Source organism: Anopheles gambiae, chromosome 2 (assembly GCF_943734735.2).
Source record: "Anopheles gambiae chromosome 2, idAnoGambNW_F1_1, whole genome shotgun sequence".
Classification (NCBI taxonomy): domain Eukaryota; kingdom Metazoa; phylum Arthropoda; class Insecta; order Diptera; family Culicidae; genus Anopheles; species Anopheles gambiae.
Genome location: NC_064601.1, coordinates 40089095 through 40115748, shown reverse-complemented (window position 1 = coordinate 40115748; position 26654 = coordinate 40089095). Strand labels below are relative to the sequence as shown.

The following is a 26654-nucleotide window of genomic DNA, read 5'->3' as shown; positions in this document are numbered from 1 at the left end:
TGCTGGATAAAACCCGCTATAACAGCTATCGATTGATTTTTATTTTCTATTTTTCGTCTACCATCCATCGGTTTTCTTGTTGCGCGAGAATGGTTAGCTTTGCTTCGGCTCTTTGCAACGTGTACCTACACTTGGGAGCTTTTGCGAAGTGCACCATTGTACTCTGTCACAATCAACAGGATGGAGTAATGTGCACTAGAAGCGCACAAAGTTGTTTGCTGCACTTTCCAATTACTCTTCGAGTTAATGGCGTAAAAAGTTTCCATTACATATTAGATGAGTCGTTAGCAATTAGTGCTGTAAGGTTTTCCCCTTATAAAATAGACAATTTTATTTGGAACGTATACTACTAAACAGTAGTTTGGCGAATTCTTTACATTTCATCTGATCCAATCTAATGCCAACAGCGCTACACCAATACAGCTAAATCAACCAACACAAATCAAGCATCCAGCGGGGCACCAAACAAGGAAATGGTAATCACAATCCTGCCCATGCAAACAAAGCTGACCCATTTTATCCTTCTGTTGGTGTAATCGCTCCGTTTGAAATTGAGCCACTTGTCTGAGACAGTGCCACGGACACGGCTAGCCAACAACGCACCACGCACGAAACTGGCTCATAAAAGCCCCGAGAAACACGCCGAACCAATCAAACGTGACCCCGTCCTTACAAATCAACCCAATACGCAGTGTCACTGCAGTGTCACAGCGTGTCATCCGACACCCGAGCCGTCTGCTTTTGGGGGCCGGAGCGTCCGGAATGGTTGGATCAAGCTCGGCGTTGAATCAAGATGGCCCGAAGGTGTCGGATGGGATTGAAATTCAAATCACTTTCCTTTGGCATCACGGTGGTCCGGGGAAGCGTAACGTGACCGGTGGGAAAGATGACACACACGCGTGCGCCTCATTGCTTCGAGAGGTTGGCCGCTGGCGAAGGATGATTTACAAGTTGATTGGAATGTGACGTTGGTCTGAATGGGTGCTACGTAATTCGGATTTGGCACGGATATGTCAGCATGTGGCAGTTTGCAGCTTGCGTGTGTGCGATCGGGCGGCGGTTTTTCTTCTAGTCTCCCACGTTCGGTCACCCAAAGTGAGCGATGCCATGGTTGGTTATACCGGCATGCCAGTCCGGCAGTGTTTTTGTTGCGATGGAACTGGTTTATGGATCCACAAGTCGGGGGGTTGGCTACGGACTTATTGTAGTATAAAACTTGTTCCGAACCATGGCGATGTGCGTGACGGTTCGTCTGTACTGTAACGTCTCAGCAAAAGTTTGACGATTGAGATGAAAACATAAAATAGGAATGTACACGGATTGCTTAAGGAACTAGAAAAAAGGGATGGGGCCTATGATGTGAAGTAGATCCATCACTGGCAGCCGTGGTTTAGTACGGTCAATTGATTTTTCTTTTGACGGACACTTTTCCTTTTTCCTGCATGACATTATGATCCATGTATTTATAGAAGCTTTAGGTACGCTTAGGAGACCAAGAAACTGATGAGAAACGATCTACGGCAGACGTTGCAGGAGCCATTTAGTGTCTATGAATGAATTTAATTTTTATTATATTTTACATGTTTATCTAGTTTATTTTGCGCGAGTTTACAAAACATAGATCATTTTCCAAGCGTACCGGTACTAAGGAAATGGACTGTCGACTTGCAAAAAAAGCGAAAATTCATATAAACGATTCATATCCAATGAAACAGCTGAGGTATTTACCAAATTGATTTTTAATACACACAAAAAGCGTTTTCAAAGCATAATCGATGCAAAAATGCTCCAAGTAAATTTAAGTAAATTTCAACATTCTTTCGTCAAACACAAATCTTGTTTGTTACCCTTTTTTGCCACCAACTGCCAGAACACCCAATTCCGAGCAGGCGGCACCATAGGCGATGGGATTAAACCAGTTGATTGTACTATGCAAATGACTCACACCCCAATTTTCCCAATTTTTCATCCTCTCGCACCATTTCTCTCCCCACTCACGATATCCCGACCCGCTTCGGATGGAGGCGCACCGGTGAGCGCTCGTGACCAGAATTGACCATTTTCCGGCAAAACCGGCATATTTTACGTTCCGCGTCCCTGCCAAATTGAGGAGATTTGTATCCGCCGGATATCAGTCATCGTTCATTGAAAATCGAAACCAAAACCGGGATGTTCTGCCGGTCAACCGGATCGTTGGTATGGGGTTTTCCCATCCCGCCGTTTTGTTCCCATCCCTTCGTTCGTCCCCGGAAGTGGAATTGAGCCGAGGGTTTGTAAACATTTGCAAATTAGATTGAATGTTCAAAATAGGGTACTAATTTATCATGTGTTGGCAGTAGTGGGGCTTTTTCTGTGTGTGTGTGTGTTTGAGTGTGTTTTTTTCTATAAAGAAAAACGCTTGCAAATAGCATTCTACGCAAGTGGGCGAAACGCGTGGGAATATGATGTTACGTTGGGTGACCCATCACCGGCACGGCATGGTTCCGATGTTCTAGTCATGTCAAAGGATTACGCAAGCTACACACGAAACGACATCATTAGGACGATCTGTTCACTGGCAACGGGCGTTACAGTCGGTGGGCTGGGTTGATACATGGGGTTTTCTATTTCCTTTAAAATACAGAAATATTTGATAGATGCCTTTCGACACACACACACACAAATCAAACAACCACTTTACCGTACGGCACCTGTCGAAACATCGGGACCACCGAACATGGACAAAATCCTTTAATCAAACAGCAGCGAAACGGTTCCGTTTTGATGCGCCCTTCGACGCCCGCTTTCGGCCGTCCCGGGGCCTCGGGAAGCACATGTGGGCCTCGCGCACGCACAAAGTCATCCAATGGCTTGCGAATTGCGCACCGTCTGGCAATCAAACTGGTTCACTTCGCTGCACAGTGGGGGAATGAAGTTGTTAATTTTCCGCCCCGGCAGTGCACCGGTGTGTGCCGGTGGAGAGTGCGAATGTTTGCGTACAGGGCAAATGGATTTATAGCTTCAGTCGCCTGTGACGTGCACGTGCGTACAGATATTTACACGCGCGGCGCAAGGTGTCTGCGGGATAAATCGTGTGCCTACTTTGATCATATCGCGTAGCGTACGGCGTACGAGTGGCGCACGAACGTAAAAGAAACTGCCTAAATCAAGTCATCAAAATGTGGTATACAAATGGCTGTTGCTTAATGGTACATTGGGGAAAGAAATTATTACAATTTATTTTCCGTGCCCGAACGTTTGGAGCGTCACAAAACGGGCGCCGCATGGTGTCCCGGGGAAGAAGGAATGGAGACGCCGAGAAGAAATTAATAAAGCTTAACGGTCGCCTGTTTATTGCGTATGTTTTTATGTGCCTGAGACTTTTACTCGAGCCCAAGGCACGGGGAAGGCTTTAGCCTTTACTGCGGAATGATTTGCTATGAATATTTTATTTCAGTTCATTAAAATCCCTTGAGCGTGCATTTTATAGATTCTTAGGAGAAGACGTGCTTTTTGGGAAAGTTTCTTATTTGCCTTAAATAGGTTTCAATTACAGATGGCGAGTCTTAGTGATGTGTTAACAATTTACGAAAAAACAGTTGTATATTTTTTGCAATTAAATACTTTCATTTCTAATTTCCGCTTTCAAGCAAAGCTTTCTAATCCGCTTTCAAGCAACAGTCAACGAATCATTAATTTGATGACACGTTTACAGTAATACAACTGTTTGGCAAATCATTTACACCCCCGTTGATATGAATTCGTATCACTTACAATAAGTATGAAAGTAGTACCATAAGTATTAATTAGATAATTAATAATTAACAAATCACAAATTACTATAAATATTAAAATAAGAAATTCCTATAAAAATAGTTCACATCAATATAGATTGTTCACATAATGTTGTAGATGCGATGCAAGCAAGCAAAGCCTTTTTATGTTCTATTCATGGAAAAAGATTGTGACATCATGTGACAGCGAAGAACCTAAGAAGGCAAAAGCCAAAACAACTTGCACAGAGCAAAACTTTGGCAACTTAAAAAAAACTATAAAATAGATTTAATTCCAGTTAAGCGTCCTACCAGATGCTAGTTTTCTCTAGGAATGCAAAGTTTTTTTTTTCTTTAAGTAACGGTTCATGTCAACCCCCGTTAGTTAGACACGCGCGACCGGCAAGAAACTCCAAACACAAAACAATCTAAAGACAGTGTTCGCTTCGCGTGGTGCGAAACTTACATTTATGACGCGCCAATTCCAACTCCTCCCACTCTCGGTGACGCTGTTTGGAATGCACGCTGGCTGTCGTTTAATAAGCATTAAGCAAACGAGCTTAGGGCGCCAGCTGTCGGAAGGGATAATGCAGTCCACCGGCGTATATTCTTGTGCATGTTTGCTGAAAGGGATAATGCACAAAGCTTCCTTCGGTGTAGTGTTCCAAGCAGTTCACAGACACTGTTATGCTGGTTGGGGCGTAGCTGACGATGCGTTTCTCCGAACGAATGTGTCAAGCTGCGGCCAAATCCTTCTACGGGTACCAACATAAGCCTGCTTAAGATAGCTTTATCTTGACTCTATGGTTGCCGAATCTGGTTAAAGCCACAGGCATATTACATTCGTATGAAGGGTTAAGGATATAATATTAGATTTTATGCCACTTCGAAACGCTTTCGGCTCGTAACTCCTGTACCTTGACGCACGGTTTCAAGTAAATTTGTAGTAGAATGTCCGAGCGCAAATTAATGCTAGTTAATGCCTTCTTTCTTGCGTTATTGCACTAGCTTGTGATATATATTATCATTCATAGCCCCATAGCTATTTTTAAGAAAGTTTAATATTTTATTTAAAAATACGCTTATTTTCGATACGTGGAATGTGTCATCGCAAATAATCAGATAGTCTTTTGATGTAAACTTTAGTAAACTTTTTGTTGGTAAACAATTAGTAAACTACAAAAGGAAAGCAACGAAACTACTATTATAAATATATATTTTAATCAATCTAACGCAACTAGCTGCCTGTTGCTTTTTAAAAATCATATCATATCATCACAATTTGTTTGTTCCAAATAACGTCGAATTTGTTCTGCGACACATCAACTTTTGGCGAACTTTTATGTGTCGCATTTACGACTCCTTTTCGCTGAATGTTCAAAGGAGCAGTACGTCCACCCCACCAGGTTAGTGGAGAGCAAATTATCATATAAATAACCAACGCTCGCTGACACCGGACTAAATGGAACGGAACGAAAGCGTACACTTACGAAAACAAGGTCGGTGCACGTGTCGAGAAATCCAATGGACGCCAGCAGCAGTTCAGGCAGATCGTATTGCACTCGCCGTTCGACGAATGGATGCTTTTATTTTCCCTACTTTTGCATTGCAACATCCAAACCTTGCTGGTTTTTCGTGCATAGCACTGCTCGGTGCATTCCAATGACATGTGAAGAATGCTGCTAGGATACTGGTGTGACATGCTCTCCTTCTGTCCAGATTGTGCCAGCGATGACGTGAAAGGAAATTTTATTACACGATCCTTTGAACTGCCATTCTACAGTGGACCGATTCCGTGTGCTACGGTCGTGCGCTACGGTCGTTTTGCATAGCATGCTACGTCGTCATGACATGTCGATGACAATGTTAACGGTCCTTTTTATGTTTTGCTTGTGCACAATGCTCGCCTGCAAGTGGTTAAAGGTGCTTTGACACAGATGCAATAAATCAATGTGTTCTAGTAACAGAATAATTCAATCTAGCTTTTTCTTATTTTCTTCAGCCCTGCACTATTGATCTCGCAGATCGGAATCTGCACAGTTGGACGGCCTGAAGCCATCGCACCACATATCCTTAAGCTGCCCGCGTGCAACATGTCTGCCTTCCGGTATTATCGAAATCTGAACGAAAGCTTTGCGGTGGAGGAACCGTCCCTGCCGGACGGGCTGGACGGTGTCAATCGAATACAGAAGTCAATTCGGCTGCTCTCGGGTGAGATGATTGCGGCCAGCGCTCCGTGGACCAGTCCGGCACCGGCCGGATCACCGCACGCGAAGGATCTGCTGCTGGATGAAGTGAGCGTGGATGATTACGTGCCGTACGAGCAACGGCCCGAAACGTACATCGTGCCCGTCGTGTTTGCCCTCATCTTCATCGTCGGCATCGTGGGCAATGGGACGCTGGTGGTCATCTTCCTGCGACACCGCGCGATGCGCAACATTCCAAACACGTGAGTAACTGAGAGAGCGTTGATTTGTTGAAACTTTTGTTTTGTGTACAGAAAGTGTTTCATGCTTTTTTTTATAAAGCAATTATTTCAATCGTGATTCAAATGTTCCTTTTACCATTTATTTCAATAAAAAACTGATACAGCATAGTTGTCTAATAAAAAAAAGTTACAATATTTAAAAAAAAACATTTGACATTAACCAATTCAGTGATTTATCCAAGAGTAGTGCTTTTGTTCTCTGTTTCGATTCAATCGTCGCTGTGCGTCAAAATAAACATCGAGCGAACGGATGAATAAAAATCATTACAATTTGTTCAATACATTGAAGGTTCTAAATAATATTATCAGTAAAAGCAAATTAGACCGACGTATTACTTTTTCCATAACTAAAATACTGTATTTCCACGAATTCCTAGTCCATCTGATTTTCCAATTTTCATCCCAACTGTCTTTTTATTCCTTTTTACCCAGATAAAAATGAAGCGCTCTAGCTTTCACAATGCAACGATATAAATCATCTCGAAAAAGCCGGTAAAGTGTCATTTTTCCACACATCCGCTCGGCTCGGAACCAGCTCGGCTCCAGTGTTAAAAGAGAAACATTATTACCGCATAGTGGCCAACGCTGTGATAGCCCTTTGATCTTCAATTCCCTTTTCCCAACACGAACTAAGCAGCAAAAGCAATTGAATCAAACGGACACTCTAATCAATCATTTTAGCCACTTATAGTGCAGAAAGCACGGCATGGTGTGCAAGGCTAGGGGTCTTTATTGCGTATAATGGCTAACATTTATATTTCAGCTCTTAAAAAGACATTTTCCGTTTCTGTCGGTTTCTTCTAGCTGAAAACGGGTTGGCTAAACGGGCAACTAGACAGTGCTAAATATTAGTCGAGGTTTGTTTTTTTTTTAAACTGGAGACTGGACTACTGGATAGGACAGGAGCTCAGTCTAAATCCTTTTATACGTTCAGAGAGAGAAGTTTTGAATCGATACCGCTACATTATTACACCTTGACCGGCATGGCCCCGTAAGGTTTCATTTCAATTTATTTTTAATTGCACCGCCCCATTTGTTACTATTAAAAGTGTCTCTCTATACCATTAATTGCTCTCTGTTTACTGTAGCTGTTTAATTGGTAAAGTTTACTGGTGTGAAATAATTAACACTTCCAACCGGGCGTTTATAAGTATGCTTATTATTGTGCCTGGTTGATTTCAACGCGATTGCACGTCTCTTTCCCCAGTACACCAATGTACTTCCAATGCAATGTTCGATAAAAAATAAGGCAGAAGCTGACTGCGATTGTTGACAGTGCCCATTATCGGAAGGCAATTAACGGTTTTATGGCCAATCTAAATTCTGTGCAGAAGAAGAATTTCCCTGTTAAAGTATAATACGGTGATTTTCGAGTATGAAATACATAAACCTGATATGAGAGTGTGGTCGCAAAAAAAGGTCTTCAACGCAATTTACATTCTAAATTCACCACAGATTTAAAACTATATATATACAAAAACATAATAATAAATAGAATGAGACTACATTGAATTGAGACACTGCGCGCGTTCCGTAGACTCTGGGTTCGGAACTTGGTAGATTGGTGTTGATCGGGCTAATAACTCGTCATACCTTCATGCTTTGCTCAGCTCTCAAACATCTACTCGTTGGAAGATTTGTAGCTTTATCAAATTATCGCAAGATACCTCGAACATCTCAATCCATTGTAGGGGTCAGAGGTGGGTCATCATCATAACCACAAAATTTGAGACAGAAAATCATGGTTTTTTCATAAAAATCCGTTCCGTTGTTCCGAACGTGTTATTACATTTGCGGATTTTTTAGCGGATTTTTCGGTCAAATGAAGCCAGCGACAGTTACAATCCAAAATTACCCGTGTAATGTAATAGAGGCTTCAAATTCCAATGTGGTGAAGCAATGATATTCGATTTCAAAGAATAATATTTTTGTTGTTGTCAGTTTTGATTCGTAATGTTTAACACGATCATTATACAACATTGGTTTAAGAATATGAAAGAACAAGCGAACAATGTTTGACACCCTAACACAAATTGTACAAATTGTACAAATTGTAACACAATATTAAACATCACCATGTAACACTTGTTCAAATTATCGCTAAATACGTAATATGCGGTACAGTGTCGATTGCCAACAAAACACTCCCTTAATTTTTTCCTTCCCGATTAAACTAAACCCTGTAATAGCTCTCTGTTTCACCTCCGCACAACATACACAGCACACAGTAGCTAATCTGCACTTTACAGCTTGTTATGTGGAATGCTTATGCGATAAATCCATGTGAAACAACCCCTTTGGCATATTATGTTGCCAATTTGTGTAAATTAGTTTCACTCAACGTGGTGCTGGTCCGGTTTTTGTGCGGCTGTACAAATCCACTGCAGGTTTTCTCTGTTTCTAGTTTTTGCACCATTCAAATCGTACCTTTGTTTTGCAAATCATTCTAAGCCTGTTAGCATTTTTTCGAGCATGATGATAAGAAACACAGAAAAACAACCTGCCAGTCCATCAGTGAACTGGCGTCGCAGCAAAGCACTTCGGTTGACTTTTGCTGTGATCAAAGCATTCCATCATTTCCTTCCTTTGGGGTGGGGTGGGATTCGCGCCGTTTCCATGGACGGTTCGCCTGTGCTAGAAGCAAAGCAAAAACAGTCGAAACTGCAGAGGGGAAACATGGCTCCGGGACAGGTAATCATTTCCCCTAACACTATCACGATCACTGCCACATGACCATTTTGGCTTTTGTGTGGTTCCATTGTGCAAATTGTTTGAGGCGCTGGCACAAAAAGAGATACTTCGCATTCCTGCAGCCCCACAGTGTGGAGGAGTGAGTGATTGATTGCTGGGATGAAAATGCGTTTGCCGCACAAGGTCAAACCATGTGACTTGTGAAGGAAACACCGCTCCTTCCAGCACGCTCTTTCGCTCATTATCATCACCAGCAGTGGCGAGCTCGTGTGGTTGGAGTCATTCGCATAGTGTTCAGCTTCCATTCAAACCATTGTACACGGTAGAGATATTTTTGTGGCGAAGAAAAATGGAGAAAACTTCCATGGTAAACACATGCACGACCGTTTCGCCCCGGTCCTTTTGACACCGGGCATCATTCAAGGAGCTTCGGACGGGTAATGATCACGAGTGTCAAGGGTTGCCCGCTACACGTAGCGGTATTAGTTTGTGAGCTTTGGTGGCACGTGATGCTCTTCAGCTCAGTCTTCCCGCAGCGCGCTGAAGTGTGCGCAATTGATAGCACAACGTGACATGCAGAGCGGCAGGGAATGTTGTTTTTCTTCCATTTCTGGCCCCGTTTACCGGGCATGAGACAGTCCTCTCCCATCTGTGCTCGTTCTGTGCAGATCGGAAACTTAATCTTCGTCTCCGTGCTAAGGTCGTTGGATTGTATCTGCTTCTTACCGGAGCATCCCATATTTTGCCCTTTCTGGTACGGTACGTGGTTGGGTTTGCTCGAAATGTAAGAACGAAATCTGCTTAATGCCAATCTTTTCCTTCGGGGAGGTTACCGTGTGCTGTGCGTATTGCACTCCGGTCTAGTGTAAACAAAGTAAAGTGCCCTTAAGCACGCGTAATACGATTCGGGTGTGTGTGTGCCACACGGTATCACCGTGCGTATAATTTGGTCTGTTCGTTGTTGTACGATGGCAGTAACAGTGATACACAGTAAGATGACTCAATGGAGCGATGTCTTGAGAAGTATGGAAATACGTTTCTCGGCGTGTTATTTCAAAGCTCGCATAAACTCCGTTGAAAGGTATGAAAACGTTAAAGGTTTTTGCGACTGTAACTGTTTACTCGAAGCACTATCTGAACTTTAGTTGGAGGAAAGTCTTTAAAAATGTAATCTTGTCAGCTTTGTAACACTATTCCACTAATAACTATGATACTAATTAAACTAAACTGTACAAAATTAGAGATCAAAACAAACATTCAGGTGTTCCTTGAGTTAGTTACAAATAGTTCCTTTACTATACAAACGTAGTAAAGCTTTTACAAAACCCCATAAAAATGATTCCTCACTGTAATATTGCTGTACACTTAAAATTCGAAGAAATTGAATCTCTTTGATAAGTTTTTGATGATTCCGCACCGTACAATTGTACGTGTTCAACTAATAGATTAGGAAAATCATATGGATGTTGGTTGAATTCCTAGCCTCATTCCATGTTCCACAAGGAATGCCGTGGGTCAATCAATTGCCATCTGAATAGTTATGTAGATTTTAGCAAATGTCCAGATGCATTGTGTGCAAAAAGCACTTAAGATTGTCTACAGCCAAGGTGGCCTTCTACTGACACGTACAATCATATGTAAGACCATGGCATCATTCTTGACAATAAACTTACAGTGGGTAAGTTCAGTCCCCGACGTTTAATTTAGTTGTGTCGACAAAATAATCCGCGCCAATTCAGTGTGTTGTTCTGTCAACATATAATGTGTGGTTGTATTCTTTTAATTAGTTAATTTGCCATACCCTTTTTAGAACCTTCACATTGCAGAAGACACGAAGCAAATCCTCAATCATTGGTTAAATGCAACATATTCATTAGTAAGGCTCTTCAGAAATCTCTCTCTACTCTCTCGTAGGTTCTCTCTAACTCCAGCGATATTGCAAACTGAATTACAGCCTTACATCTTGTCCACTGCTAGTACAAACATCTGAAACTATTTGGCTACAGAACCATAATATCATGTTTTTGTTCAAAATATTTTGCCTGCATTTAATTTTCAATCCAATTGGGTGTGATTTTTCATCTACAGCTACATATTTTCTCTGGCACTGGCCGATCTGCTGGTGATACTGATCTGCGTGCCGCTCGCTTCCCTGATCTACACGCTCGAATCCTGGCCATGGGGAGATGCCCTGTGCCGGGTGTCCGAGTTTGCCGAGGAAATCTCGATCGGTGTGTCCGTGTTCACCCTCACTGCCCTGTCCGCCGATCGGTACTGTGCCATCGTAAATCCACTCCGAAAGCTACAGGTAACACGCTGCGCTTGAGGATTGAGTTATTAAACCTACAAGTGTCCTGCGGTTTGTCACCCTCCCCCCCCCCTTTTTTTTTCTTTACAGACACGTCCATTGACAGTGATCGTTGCGTTTCTCATCTGGGTGCTTGCCATCATCTGTGCTATCCCATCGGCAGTGATTTCGGAAGTGGTAGTTGTGCGGCTGCCCAACAAAACAATCGAATACTGCTCACCATTTGGTCCCCGCACGAGAGAGTCGAGCTATTCCAAGTAAGTTTTGTCTCGCGAATTCGGGAAGCCTAATGATGCTTAATGGCTTTCGAAGCTAGATTAGCTAGACCCACCTCAGCAGCAGCTCTGGCACCTCTGCTAAACATAAAGTCGCGTTGATTTCAACCGAACCCAGCGTTATGCGTTGCGGGAACTACACAAGAATGACTTCACTAATACCCGTCTGCTCACACAGGTACAAAACGGTGCTCAACTCAATCGTTTACTACTTCCTGCCACTGTCCATCATCGGGATACTGTACGTGCTGATGGCGCACCGGCTGCACACGAGCGCACGGGAAATGCCGGGCGAGAATGCGGGCCCGCAGAGCCGCTCGCAGGCCCGGGCCCGCCGCCACGTCGCCCGCATGGTCATCACGTTCGTCATTGTCTTCATCGTGTGCTTTCTGCCGCATCATGTGGTCGAGCTGTGGTTCCATCTGAATCCGCACGCCGAGGACGATTACGACGACTTCTGGCACATTTTCCGCATCACCGGGTTCTGTCTCAGGTAAGGCTGTTTGGGGTCCGTGTAGGTGGGAAGATGGAAGGGGGGGGGGGGGGGGGGGAGGGCTTTAACTAGTCGGAGGATTTTATCGCCCGAGTTGGCACTCGTTTGGTCGGTTGCGGTTCGGTGAGTGTTTGACGGTTTGCTGCTCCTGACGTTCCGGCCCAAGTGCTGGGGCAGTCATTCGTCTTTCCAATGACACCTACGATGCTTTTTTATTTTGGTTTTGCTACTGACGATCAATTAATCGGTGACCTACAGGCTCCAGGCATCCTGTCTCAGCAGTGTCGCCTGAACTTACAACGTCATGCAGCAATGGACGTTGACATGGATGTTGTGCGAATGTCATTTACCGGATCAATAATCAATAATGTTGTCGTCGTGTGGGGTTTATTGTGTATCGTATGTTTTTTCAAATTATATTTTCCTTTAAATTGGTGCTAGCTCGTAGCACACTGTTCGACTAAGGCTCATTGCAAAACGCCAAAACTAATATCCTATGTACCTCTAGCAAGGGAATAATTAAATATAGTTGTTGCCACTAAATTTTGATTTTAACTCACCTAACTTTGTTTCTAAGGCACCAATTGTTGACAGCGTGTCACAAGTTTTGTTTCTAAGGCATACATTTTTGAATAAGTCAATCGCTTTATTAACAAAATTTAGCGTAATGTCCGGAACATCTTCCTCTTCTTTGGCACAACAATACCAATGCCGGTCAAGGCCTGCCTGCCTGTACCCACTAGTCACATGTGGGCTTGGCTATGAGTGATTTTTCGTTACCATAGCAGGATAGTCAATTCTACGTATGGGGTATTGTGCCATAGGTTCAAGCCCGGAATGGATCGTGCCCCCGTACGTAGGACTGACTATCCTGCTTTGAGTAATCAGTAAGTCACTGAAAGCCAAGCCCGCTAGTGGTACAGGCAGGCCTTGACCTACCTCGGAAGTTTTAATGGATTTAAATAAGTATCATTTGTTTTCAGGTGTAAACCATGGTTTTGCAATTGATAAAATTTCAATATTTTTTCACCTAAAACAATCAAATCGCATAGATTTTGTAGTGTCTTTGTAATGTATAATAAGAGTTGTCATAAATCTGCTCAAATATCTTGTAAATTTATCATGATTCAATGATTCAAGAGACAAGTATTGTTGACTAAAGCCCGGATTTCCAGTTCCAATGAAATTGAACGTGAAACCCCCTAATTTCAGCTATATTTAATTAAATATTACTCAAAACATGGCTTATCGTATACCAAAAGAAAGGATATTCCATTCTCCAACTATTTCAGAGTTGCAAATCGGCTCTGGTCAAGCACAGACGTACTTCCAGATAGCTCCGAATAACAAAACTAATACGTACAAACGCACAAAATCACAAAGTATTCGAAGGTACGCACATACTCTTCTCTCGCAATGGGAGCAAGAGGAAGAAGGGGCAGAAAGCCCAATGCACCACCAAGACAACTACACATAGACAAAACCGATACGCGCAGTCGTTCGGATCTATCCGAAAACAGTTTCGCTCTGCTTAGCGACAACGAAGAAGAGCCACCTAATCAGCAGAGTAAGAGATCTCAGCCAGTGACCAACACTAATACGTCAAATACACCAAGCAGTGATACCGGTAAACTACCACCAATAGTGGTTAAAAGTTCATCAGTGGGTTTTGTACACAAAGCCGTAATAGCAGCAGGAGTAGTACGTTACAACACGAAAGCAACGTATAACGGCACGATCGTTCAGGTCACCAATACAAGTGATTTTAGATCAGTAGTAAATCACTTCAAAAAAACAAATATCCCTTTTCACACGTACCAACTGGAAGAGGACAAAACGACTAAAATCGTTCTTTATGGTTTACACGAACTACCAGATGAAGAAGTAGAAACCCTGTTAAAAGAGGAAAACCTAGTTCCTAAAAGTGTAAAAAAGCTTGCACTAAGACAAAAACGCTATGACGAACACGCAGTATACCTAATCCACTTTAGTGTGGGTAGCGTGTCTATGCAACTACTACGAACTATCACCGCTCTAGACCACTGTGTGGTAAAGTGGGGATATTATTCCAAAAAAGCCGGACCCATGCAATGCAAAAGGTGTCAACTATACGGTCACGGAGCAATGAACTGCAACCGCGTAGAAAGATGTAATAAATGCGCCGATGAACACGCATCATCGGTATGTCCTCTTACCGCGGGGACATCGTCGAGTGACGGTAAAGTACCAGAACATAAACTGAAATGTGCCAATTGCGAAGGAAACCACACAGCGGGTTATATGGACTGCCCAAAACGTCCCGTCGTAGCAAAACGCATTACAAACACTACGAAAGACTATCGACCGAACTTAGGAGACTTTCCTACACTTCCTCAACCTAAACCGATACCGGGTTGGAAAGTAAATTCACGAGTAGACAAACCTACGCAACACACATCTAATTCGATACCAACGCGCATAGGTCAGTGTGAAAAATTTAAGGCTCATGAGGAGCTGTTTAGCGCAGAACAAATAATTCCCATTGTTCAGGAAGTATTCATAAAGCTGGAGCAATGCAGAAGCAAACAAGACCAGATAACAGCAATCTTTCAAGTGGTTGCCAAGTTTTGTTTTCCGTGATGGATTTCCAAGGTAATGTACGAGTTTCATACTGGAATGCCAACGGCATTGCCAATAAAAAAACAGAGTTGTCCCATTTTTTAAATGAAAACAACATCAGCATCATGATGTTAGTGGAAACGTTCCTAAAACCAGTGCACGTGTTTAACATGCCAGGATACAATAGCTATAGACTAGATAGATTATCGGGCCCCAAAGGAGGAGTGATGGTTCTTGTTAGTAAAACAATTAAACACCAGTTGATAAAACACTTAAACCTTTCAATAATTGAAACAATAGGAGTTAAAATTTTCACGGAGCAAAATAATTTAACATTTATCACTGCATATCATCCCGGCTCGAATATTAATATGCAGGCATTCAAAAATGACATTATAAAACTAACGTCAAGAAAAGATAATTTTTTCATCTGTGGTGATCTTAATGCTCGCCACAAAATGTGGAATTGTACTTCTCGTAATCAAGCAGGAAAAATCCTTTTTGAGGAATCACAAAGAGGTCAATTTTCTATTTATTACCCAAATAAACCAACTTACGTCCCTAGAGATCCCTCTAGAAAGTCATCAATACTTGACCTAGCTTTAACTAATAACCTTAACCTTTTTTCTCAGTTAAAAACAATCACAGCGCTAACTTCTGATCATCTACCGATTTCCTTTACAATTTACAATTCTAGAGCAAATATAATCCCTGAGTATAAAATCCCTGACTATAGCAAGGCAGATTGGAACAATTTTAAATCCCTTGTTAATCAATCTATTCACTTAACCTCAACGCATTTATGTAATATTCATAATGTGTCTCAAATCGATGAAATGATTAAAAAATTTACTTCAAACATAAACAGAGCACATGACAGAGCCATACCAACAGTGATTCCAGGTAAATTTAACATTATACTACCTGATCGTATAAAAACCTTGATAAAACTTAGAAATAAATTTAGAAAAAAATGGCAAAGACACAGATTAGATCCTTCATACCAAAACAATTATTATTTTCTTAAACGGAAAATTGAATACTTAATAACCCTGGAACGGAATAAGGCATGGGCTAATACATTAGAAAGTATAAATCCCCGTCATAATAACACGAATCGCTTCTGGAAGCTCGTAGGCACTATAAAAAACCAACAAAGAAATATTCCTATACTCAAAAAACACAACCACTATTAACTTACGACTAAAGAAAAATGTGAAACTCTTAAAAATCATTTTCAAAATGCGCATAATATAACACATCATAATGTTAGTCCCATTGAAAGTAGGATATTTAACAAAAATGAAAAATATTTGACTTCCAATATGAGAAAACAACCACATTCATCTGAACTTATTAAACCAAGCGAGCTTACGAGATTAATTAAAAACTTAATAAATAAAAAATCAACTGGTTGTGATAGAGTCAACAACAAAACCATTAAGCATCTCCCGAGAAAAGCCATAGTCTATCTAGTTCTTATTTTTAACGCATGTCTACAACTAGGATATTTTCCTTCTGAATGGAAAATTGCTAAAATAATTGCTATTCCTAAACCTGGTAAAGACCATACGAATCCTGAAAGCTACAGACCAATCAGTCTTCTAAGTTGTTTGGGAAAACTTTTGGAAAAACTGATTGCTATCAGAATTCGCAAACATGTCGATAACAACAATATTATACCTGAATCTCAATTTGGGTTTCAGCCTGCTAGAAGTACAACACATCAGATCCATCGATTAAAAAATAGCATTGTTGAAAATAGGGAATTAAAAAAATCTACTGGTTTAGTGCTTTTAGACAATGAAAAGGCTTTTGATTCGATATGGCACCAGGGACTACTTTTCAAACTTAATAAGTTTAATTTTCCTCCTTACATAACAAACATAGTAAGATCATTTTTGAATAACCGGAAAAACTCTGTACACATTGGAAAATCCAAATCGAAACCATACCATAATGTAGCTGGTGTACCACAAGGAAGCGTGCTGTCTCCTCTGTTATTCAATATTTACATAGCAGATATACCAAACACAAGATATTGTTCTAATTTCCTTTATGCTGATGATTTCGCTATCTCGTCCTCAGCGAAAAATCCTAAAACAATCATTAGACGCTTAAACATCGCACTAGAGGCGTATGCTAAATATTGTATAAACTGGAAGCTCAAAACCAATAGTACCAAGTCAGAAGCAATCTTTTTTACAAGGAATACGTGTATGAGAAGACTTCCCCAAAGAGATCTAGTGATGAGACAAGAAAACATACCATGGAAAAGGAAAATAAAATACCTTGGTATGCACTTTGAACAACGTGTTACATTCAAGACACAAACTGAGAATACCCTTATAAAATTAGACAAAATGGTTAAAACTATGTATCCCTTCTTAAACCGGAAATCTAAATTGAATTTAAAAAACAAATTACTTATTTATAAGGCATTTTTTCGGTCAGTAATGACATATGCTGCACCAGCCTGGAAGGGAATTGCTCAGTCTCATTATAAAAAGTTACAAATTAAGCAAAACAAAATCCTTAAAATGATTATTAATGTCCATCCATGGTTTAACACAAGAGAGCTTCATAGAATTACAAATATGGCTACAATTAAAGAATACGTTGAAAGAATCTATAGAAAATATCACGATAGTTGTGAATCGAGCGAAATTCCCATATTAAATCAATTGGTAGCTTAGCATATAATTTAGCTAAATTTTAGGCTTAGTTATAGGTTATGGTCTTGTTTGTAATATATAATGTAAAGTTAGTTAGTGTAGTTTGCTTAACTAGGTTAGTTAGTTTAGTTAGCATACTTAGATAGGATAGTTTTCTAAAACAAAATTTGTGGGTTTTTTTTGTAAATTTTTCCCACGTTACTACTCAACATCAGAACGAAATCGAAAAATCCAGCAATTGCTACACAGAAAACATTAATGAGGAAAGCTTAAGAGTCGAACCCATTATCGCAAGGAAAACTTGTAAAACATAATTACATTTAATGCTTCGAATTCAAATAAACTACTACTACTACTTTACTCTCCAACTATTTAGACCAGGGGCCTCGAAAATTTTCAGCTCACGGGCCTCATTGCTCCAAAAATAACTGTGTTGAGGGCTACTGATGAATAAACGTTTAAATCTCGTTTTTATAACAAACTACTAACGAGACTTGTACAACTTTGTATTACTAAAGCTTTAGATCTTGTATAAAAATGAACGTGAAATTAAGGTTTTTTTTATATATTTCTCTGAATATTGATCAGAATATGGATTCATTTATACTTGCACCTAAAGTATGTTCTATTATTTTCGATGTTTAATTAATTACTACCACAATGGAATGCTTTACATAAGATGAATACATCTCGGAAATTGTTTCGAGAAAGCCCTACGTCAAGTATGTTAACTACGTGTTACGTCTATATCGCGATGAGTCTTTTGAATCTGAAATTGTTACATTCGTGGAATCGATACCATGACATTTATGGGGAGTTTGATTACAGAGCTAGTGTAGTGTTGTTCTGCATGTCTTGTGGTAGACATCAAAGTCGTAGATATTGCTTATTTGGAATACTTCGGTATTTAGGTATTGATTACAAGCCAATACTCTTAAGAAGTGAATGAGTAGAGCAGATTCGTTAAATTGGTAAAAGTTAATCGCAACACGTTTTGGACCATTTCTCATGAATAAAAAAAACTCAAATATTCTTTATTTTTATTTCAAATGTAAACAAACAGTTACAAATCTTTTACTAACCTTTTGCATAATTTAAATACTTTTTGTTGAAATTCGATTAGCTTTTAATCAACCAACACTAATGTTTTTAAAGTGTTGTTTTTTTTACGAATGCCTACAGTAATTGTTACGCATTTTTACTAACAAACTCATAATTTGACAGATAGTAATCCTACTTCAGGAATTGGACGAAAGCGGGTGCAATACCAACAAACTGCCAACTCGAGCAGTCGTCTTTTAGATGAGCATTATTGCGACCGTAAACGATGATGATTCGTTAGCATCAACTCGTATCATTATTGATTCTGTGCAAACATTAAAAACCAGCCTCGGTCGTCCGTATGATTGAGAGGACGACCTCCGATGCAATGGCAATTCGTCATGCTCGTTGCAAACGACAGATACAATTCAGGGGCGTCATACTGATTTTGATTTCGTCCGTCAACGGTCCGCGATTTATTGCGTAAGTTCGTTTTGCTGATTGTCACGCGATGATTCAGCTGATTGTGATTTTGGTTTGTTTTTATTTATTCTGAATGTCGTAAAGCTTGAACAGGGCAACATAGTCATCGTTTGCACTGGTTGTGGGAGTGCAGGCTTTTTCGCTTTAAGTTATAAATAGCTAATACAATAATTTGTCACGAAGCACACATTGAATACGTTGTTTGCAGAGCTATATTAAAACTCATACGGATATGAATGATTCCGTTAACGTAAACAATAACTTATGCTGTTTATACCAGTTATTCAACATACTATAAATTGCAGCAATAGGAGTACTGTACAAACTATCAACTGTACAATTAATTTGAATTTAAGAGCACTTTTGCCAAAACGGATCCATACATTCATATGACAATCAAACCTATTTTTTATTTAAGCTCATTTCTACGCAATTATCAACAAAACGCTGGCTTACATCTGCCATTAGACTCTAGCTTAATGTGTATAGAATAAATAGAATGATTCATCTAGTAATAAATTCAATTCAATTATGTTCCACCAGTGGGGTGGTCCCATGGTACTAGTCGAGATATCACTAGAGTTAGAAGGAAAATGAGAACATGTGTAACAACATACTCTCTATGGGTGCCTCAAAACAGCATTCAATGTCTTAATTCCTCAATGCAGCAAGGTCCAAATCCCGGTAGGCCCAGATGTATAAGAGCGTTACATATAAACACATACACTTTGTCAAATCACCCGATAGGAGCTTCGTTTAAAAGGTACCCGCATGTTCGAACGAGTCTCGAGCTGTTCTATTTAAATGCGCTATTTATCCTTCGTGTCTAGCTTTAAGAACGTTTTGGGTGCTGTTTTGCTGATCAAAAGGCTTTCGGTGACTTACCTGTAAGCTTACCTTATCCTATGTTCGTACGATAAGCCCGATTTCTGAGATTTCGGCCCCTAATCGTGTGGGCGTGTTTTTTCTACATTTTGCCCAAATGCGGTACTGCTCAATGTACGATACGTGTACGTCACTATAAGCTCCTTCTATATTACCACAACCATCAACAAGAAAAAAAAACTTGAAAGGGATCTAGCCCTTCGTTCGTTCGATGAACCTAGAAAGCGCACACTTTACATCGTTTGATGGAGTTTTCAATTCACGGCAGTACATTTACAGGATGACTTCCCTAAACCTACGCACGTAACACCGGCGCACGTCACTGACGGTGACTGATCCGTGCGATTTGGGTAAAGTTAGGGCAGGTTCATAAATCTTCCCATTCCTACGCAAACACCCATTGTATGTACAACTACACCCGATAGGTGATGGATGTGAGAGCTTGCGGGTGATCTATCAAATGGAAGTTTCCACTAAAAACGGGCACACTGTTCATGAATGGAAAATAGTGCAGTACTCAAATGCATCCCAGACATGACAGCATTTGTCTTGTACCACGGGTTGTGTTGCAAAGTTTCCAACTTTGCGTTGAATAATGTTCCTACTATCCGGTTCAGCGAACGTGTGTCTATTGTAGATCGATGTAATCCCAACTTGGCACATCTTTCAACCATAACTTTGCTACCGTTTTCATTAACTAAAACGCTACTCATTGTGACTTTTCATTACAACGATTCTACGCGATATCCTCAATACATCCGTTTGGAGCATGTCAATTTGAAGATGGTGGCGCAAAGCGTATTTTCCATCCCGTAGCATAACTTTTTCCGTACTCTGTGCAGTTCTTTTTTAAACGAATCGTGAACGTTATAGTCGTGAGTAGGAATGTTTTCAAACATTTGCAATTAGCAACTGCTCGGTTTGTGCTTTGGACAGAGTAGCAGAAATGTTTAACTCTTCCGGGAACGCACAGCCAGCGTGAGAGCTTGGAATTTCATTACCGTTCGCGGAAGAGCGAAACTATTTTCGTTTTTCTTACTGCCCCACATACCAACCGACACCGGAAGTGTACTAGAAGGATCAACCCAAGCACGAACAGGGATTGTAATTTACTCCTATCGTTCGTACCCGAATTAGCCAATGATTAAAGTGCTTAGCTACGGGATTGAAAAGAAACCATAGGGCAGACTGTTACCGAGAATGTTTAATCGCGTTTGTTCTTAAAGATGATGGGTTGCGTTTCAAGAATGGCACAGAATGTACTGTTGGGGAAATTAGCGGTCACGTTCTCTGACGTTTATTTCCCAGTGCTGTCAGCAACGTAACTATGTTGAAATTCTATGCATTTTATATTAACAGTATCACTAGGTACGTCTTCATAGCCCATCTCTTTGTTGGGCGAATATCTCTCCTTCCACCAGAAACAAGTGAAGTCAGAAAAAGTTTCGCCAATCTTTCAAAACAAACATCGTAATTTTACAAATAATTCGTAACGTTTGGGTTCTGGTTGTAGTAAAAAGTTCAATATGCCATCATTAAAACACTTTTGCCTTGAAAACAATCGAAAACTAATACTGCAACACAATTAAATACGATTTTTCTCTCGACCTGTCAAAAGATTGCGATGGAAAACATAAATTACTGGAAAAAAATCGCCAAAGGCATCCTCACACATCAAAAGCATAAAATAGCGTGACAATCCCTGGAATATATGCCATTGCATAACTTTAGGCGCAGCGCAAGCATGCGTGGACTATTGTGTTAAAGCCGTTTTTTAATTAAATTCAGTGAACTTGAATGAAGATTTCAGTGGACTTTCAGACAAAGTGTTCAATTAAAACATATTCGAGAAAAATACTTCTCTTTTGAAGATTTACTTCAGGATTCACTAACTATAATTACAGGGTTTCCCACGATTTATTGGTTGGTTCCCACGATTTATTGGTGCGTTCCCACGATTTTTTGGTCATTTCCCATAATTTTTTGGTAGCAACCCACGATTTATTGGTCGGTTCCCAAATATTATTGGTCGTTTCCCAAATATTATTGGTCGGTTCCCAAATATAATATAATATAATACCGACCAATAATATTTGGGAAACGACCAATAATATTTGGGAACCGACCAATAATATTTGGGAACCGACCAATAAATCGTGGGTTGCTACCAAAAAATTATGGGAAATGACCAAAAAATCGTGGGAACGCACCAATAAATCGTGGGAACCAACCAATAAATCGTGGGAAACCCTGTATTACATGTTCCTAAATTATAAACACCATCTATTAACATACAAGTGTATATATACTCATGGCAAACCTCTTTCAGTTTGCTCTGAGCCGTACCTTCCTGGGTAGATGTACAATAAGTTTTAAAAATGTAACAGATTTATTTATCTTTCCATATCTCTTTGTCAGCTTCCTAAACTCCTGCATCAACCCGGTCGCCCTGTACTGCGTGTCGGGCGTGTTTCGGCAACACTTCCACCGGTATCTGTGCTGCCGCCCGATGACGGTACAGCGCCGGATCGGTCTGTCGTCGGCCGGCAATGCGTGCGAGACGAGCTTCGTGTCAACGATCCGGCGCTCGCAGCACCACAGCATCCGGAAGTCACTGTCCGTCCAGAGCGTGCACGGGAAGAGGTGAAAGTTTGTGCGTCTGGTCGTGACTGGACGCGACCGGTCGGACATCAAAACGCAGCAGTTTAACCAGCTGCCCCTGCCGGAGGAACCCACGGTACGGAGCAACCAGAAGCATCCCGAGGTGTTGGCAATGTAAGCCGTGTCACAGAAATGGACGACAATGCGCTGGGAAGGAACGCAATGAGCCAAGGAGCATGGTTCACATTTGCTCTCCCGAGGGTGGTATTTCTTTCAAATCTTCCACGTTTACTTCCATTGATCGCTTTTAGTAAAGGGACAGTATTTCTAGTTTGCTGCGGCTCCATTGCAACTCCTCCTCCTGAAACGTTAGCCTCATTTATGTGGCGAAAAGTTTGCAATAAACTTCCCCTCCGAGGAGTGTAATGTTTACAGCGGTAAGCTCATTACGCTCGCGACGACAGCATCATCAAATAACTTTCTTAGCTTCTCGGCACACAACCCAAAAAACCTCGCGTAGCACGTCACTTTTGCGTCAAGTATCACGCACCATTCCTTCATTGTACCCCGTTGGTACGTGCGTTAAATAACGGAAAACTTTTTCCACCCATCCCATCCCATACCTGGCGGAGACGGACCGAAGCCGTTGTAAGGCTGCCGTACCACCCGCCTGTTGTGTGTTTTTGTTTGACGCGTACGATATTGGAATGCACGGTCGTGAAGGGTGAGCAAAACCCATTCAATGTGCAGGTCCATTTATTGGGAAACTTAAATCGTGATCAGCTAGGTGATAATGAAAAAAGACACGCCAGGACACGCAGGTTGGTAGGAACTGGAGCCCAATATACGAGCGCAGGCAAACGAGCAAGGAAGAATCAAACTCAAAGTAATTGAACGAAGAAACGAGACGGTGGGATGTAAATTGTAGCACGAAAGGAATGGTTCAGATAGAAGTAGCGAGATGAATTTATTACACTTGGGGCAAGATGGTAAATGATGGAGTAGAAAATTGGAAAAGAACTCTTCTCAAGATGAGCCGTCGCCCGGACACTAATTATTCTTAGAAATGGTGAAACGAATGTTTTCTAGTTGTAACAGATGCATTACAGAATAACGATTTATATACGTCTTCGAATAAAACCAATCAAATGTGAAAATGGACAAACGGTGTTTCTTTCTATTTTGCTTTGCTTACATCCATTTTGCAGCCCTTCCTCGTTTGGTAGAAGCTTTATTGGTACATTGAGCTGGTAGGACAATGAAAACTACATCTAAACTCCGAGCGCTGCTAACGCTGGTGCAGCTGACTAGAATTTCCTCTTTGAAGAATGGATGCGCAACGGATGGCCGGAACAGCTGCCCGTCTGAAAATGGAACCCGTCCAGATGGTTTCAATCACTTTTCACTACTTTGGTGCACCGTACTCTCGCAGTAATGCAAGCGCAGTGGGCCAGTAACGATATCTTACCTTCCAAGCGCGACTAGAATGCCGGGAACGCACAACAAAGAGCGCCCGTGGGGGGGGGGGGGGGGGGGGGGGGGGTGGGTGAGGTTTTAGCAGAACGCACATCCCTCGTCTGGGTCATCCCGAGCCCGACCGACCAACCGTCGCCGCAGGTTCACCATCAGCGGGCTGTCCGGCGGGATGCCTTCACGTTGGAGAAAATGCATCGTTTCCCGGGCACAGACTGCCCATCCGATCGCTTCCGCTTGGCGACCACCGATCACCTGCACCGGCGGCTGCCTCACAGCGCCGTGCTGCACTTCGACCCCGGCCCCCTCCTCCTCCTCATCGTCCGTGTCTTCTGCGTACGGGTCATTTTGTAAAAAATCCAGCTCATCCTGTAGCTCCCGTATGCGGCCGAGCGCTTGCAGCATCAAGTCCGTTGCTGCCGCACCACGTCCGGTCGGAGGGGAATCGGACGCACTGGAGGGCATGGCAACGGTGGGCGACTGTTGACTGGCCGCTGATGAACGTGCTGCCGTGGAAACGGGCTTCCTGTTAGTGATAGACCGGTCCGCTAGCTGGTACGGACCGGATGCAACAGGTTCGTGTTTTCGCTTTCTTCCACCGGACGGCTGACAGGTGCTGCTGCTGCCGGTGTATCTGTCACCGGTCTTTGGCACGCTTTTTGGCATGGTACAGCAGACGTACACAGCAAGAGATGCTTACACTAGCACGTGCGGTCGTTCAAGCATTAAGGGATGCTTATCGTTTCACACGGTTCGTCTCGTCGATGCCGTCAATCAACAATCCTGTCATATGCACTTTTTGTCATGTGATTTCCAAGGAATTGAAAACATTCAATCAACACTGATAAGCGAACGTGGTCACTGCGGGAAGGATGTGCTATCACACGCGTCTAAAGGATGTGTCACTAAACCACCGGAAAGAGGGAGAGAGGGTGGAGTTCGAACCAGTGTCGAACAAACGGATCGAAGCCGTCCGGTGCACGATGCACTTCGCACGACGTCACTTCCCGAAATGAGACCGCGGGTTCTGCTTCCGAAGCGGGCAGGTTTTTTGTTGTTCCGCCCAAACACGCACACACACACACACCACTAACGCACAAATACACACGCGCAAGGAGCACCTTTTATTTCACATCTTGAACCGTGGCTCACCGTCTGCCGCCTGTCGTGGTGGTGGCGGATCCGTAACGGTTTTGGGCTTTGTTTCTTTCCCAGTTTCCCCTCGCACGAAACACGCTTGCATGCGTAGTACAGCGGGACCATATGCATGTTGCGGCTGCCGGCTGCCACCGAAACCCCTCGTTGCGAGAGAGCGAGAAGGCACGAAAACAACTGCCGCTGCAGTTTCTGTTAGCCACCATCAGCGGGCGAATGAGGCAAAACGAATGGGGAGGGATAAGGGATGCGATCGCTTTCCTCCCGGTTGCGCCCCGTTTCACGAAGGATATGCACTATGGGTGAAACACGTCGTTTTTTTGCTATTGTTGCAAACATATGATTGAAGAATGTATTGTAATTATTTTATCAGTATTATGAATCATGTAATACTGTCAGTATTATCAATATGTAATAATGTATATAATTTGGAGCAAGTTGCGCACAAAATAAGAAGAATGTAAAGCTATTTCAAACGGTTTTTTGATCATTTTGACTAGTAAGATACTAATAACGATATTAAGAAAATCGAAATAATGCTTAAAATTAAATTTAATTCAAATTTAACACTTTTTCACTGTTTTAAACTGTCTCAATTACTTAAACAAAAACTAAAAATAAATAAACCAAATAACAAACTTTATGGATTTACCATTGTTTAATTCATAGGTTAAATTCTTAATATAATTAACATCAATATGTAAGTGCTTGTTTTATCTCAGGAAATTTATCAACCATGTTTCTTATTAATCATAAAATGTGTCTTAACATTGACACAATTTTTTAACTTTACAATCAATTTTACACACAAAATCAATTATAACGATATCACTAAGTCTGTGTTGTTGCGTTGTTTATTATGTTAATCCTGTTGTAATGTATTGTTGATCTGTATTTTTCATTACATTAACCTTAAGGGTGATGTGGATGATAATGATGGTCTCATCCCTTCTTTTTCATAAGTTGGAAAGGACGAAATGATCTTTAGATGTTTGGTATTTATTACATTGGATCAAAACATTACGAATGGGTTATATGATACACTTGCTGGTTATCTTAGAATCTTAAAATAAGTAATTTCCTTGATCTAATAGAGTTGGATTTTTTTTCAGTGTTTATAAGTTGCGTCGTGATAATATGGTTCTTTTATGCCTTGTTTGATTTAATCTACTCATTTTTTGTCCTGTAAAATTAAATAAATAAATTTTATAACTCTGATTATTTACCTTGTTTAATTATTTAAAGTAGCATTTTGAGCCATTTTTCGACCCACTGTGCAACTGCTAACGTTTTATTATTGTTGTTGTTGTTGTGGGCTGCTCCGCTTAATAGCTCCGGCCTCGTGGTGTGTTTGCGCAGGCTGCGCTCAGTGCGTTGGTCACAAATCGGGTTCGAGCAGCTGGTCCGATTTTCTTCCTTCCCTTCGCTCGATTGATCGGTAGCGCGGCCATCGAGCGAAGAAGAAAGCAGACAGGAAGGGGCACGATAGCGACGCACGCTGAAACGCACCGGCCACAATCGAGAGGGGGATCAAAACGTGCAACTGCTGGCAAACGAACTGACGGCAAGCACCGGCAGGGCAAGGATAGCAATCGAAAGGAGGAAGCAAAAAGGACACGCCGCTGTATCCGTTTTTGGTGTGAAAGAGAGGGTGCGTTTGGATGATTTGGTTTTGGGTTTCGTTACCTTCCCTTCCTTCCCTGTTCTTTCATTCGCCACATCCATCGTGGCCCGGC

The 26654-nt window shown here is 41.6% G+C and overlaps 2 protein-coding genes across 3 annotated transcripts in view; one reads left to right on the top strand and one right to left on the bottom strand.

Annotated features, from left to right (window-relative positions):
- Positions 1–23455, top strand: part of LOC1274295 (neuropeptide CCHamide-2 receptor) — a 43123-nt gene extending 19668 nt beyond the window's left edge. For both annotated transcript variants that reach the window (XM_061645255.1, XM_061645256.1), the window contains exons 3-7: positions 5755–6201; positions 11020–11239; positions 11330–11496; positions 11693–12007; positions 22108–23455. In XM_061645255.1, the coding sequence (XP_061501239.1) occupies positions 5846–6201; positions 11020–11239; positions 11330–11496; positions 11693–12007; positions 22108–22336 (1287 nt within the window). In that variant the 5' untranslated portion in view covers positions 5755–5845 and the 3' untranslated portion in view covers positions 22337–23455. The remainder of the gene's footprint in view (positions 1–5754; positions 6202–11019; positions 11240–11329; positions 11497–11692; positions 12008–22107) is intronic.
- Positions 23456–23490: 35 nt separating this feature from the next.
- LOC5667411 (uncharacterized) lies at positions 23491–24898 on the bottom strand. Its single transcript, XM_001688388.2, has 2 exons — positions 23759–24898; positions 23491–23654 (listed from the first exon to the last, which is right to left on the bottom strand). The coding sequence occupies exon 1, from the start codon at positions 24427–24429 to the stop codon at positions 23845–23847; it is 585 nt and encodes a 194-aa protein (XP_001688440.2). The 5' UTR covers positions 24430–24898; the 3' UTR covers positions 23491–23654; positions 23759–23844.
- Positions 24899–26654: the final 1756 nt, after the last annotated feature.

Coding starts and splice junctions, on each gene's coding strand:
- LOC5667411 (XM_001688388.2), bottom strand. CDS start 24,429: ATGCCAAAAAGCGTGCCAAAGACCGGTGACAGATACACCGGCAGCAGC.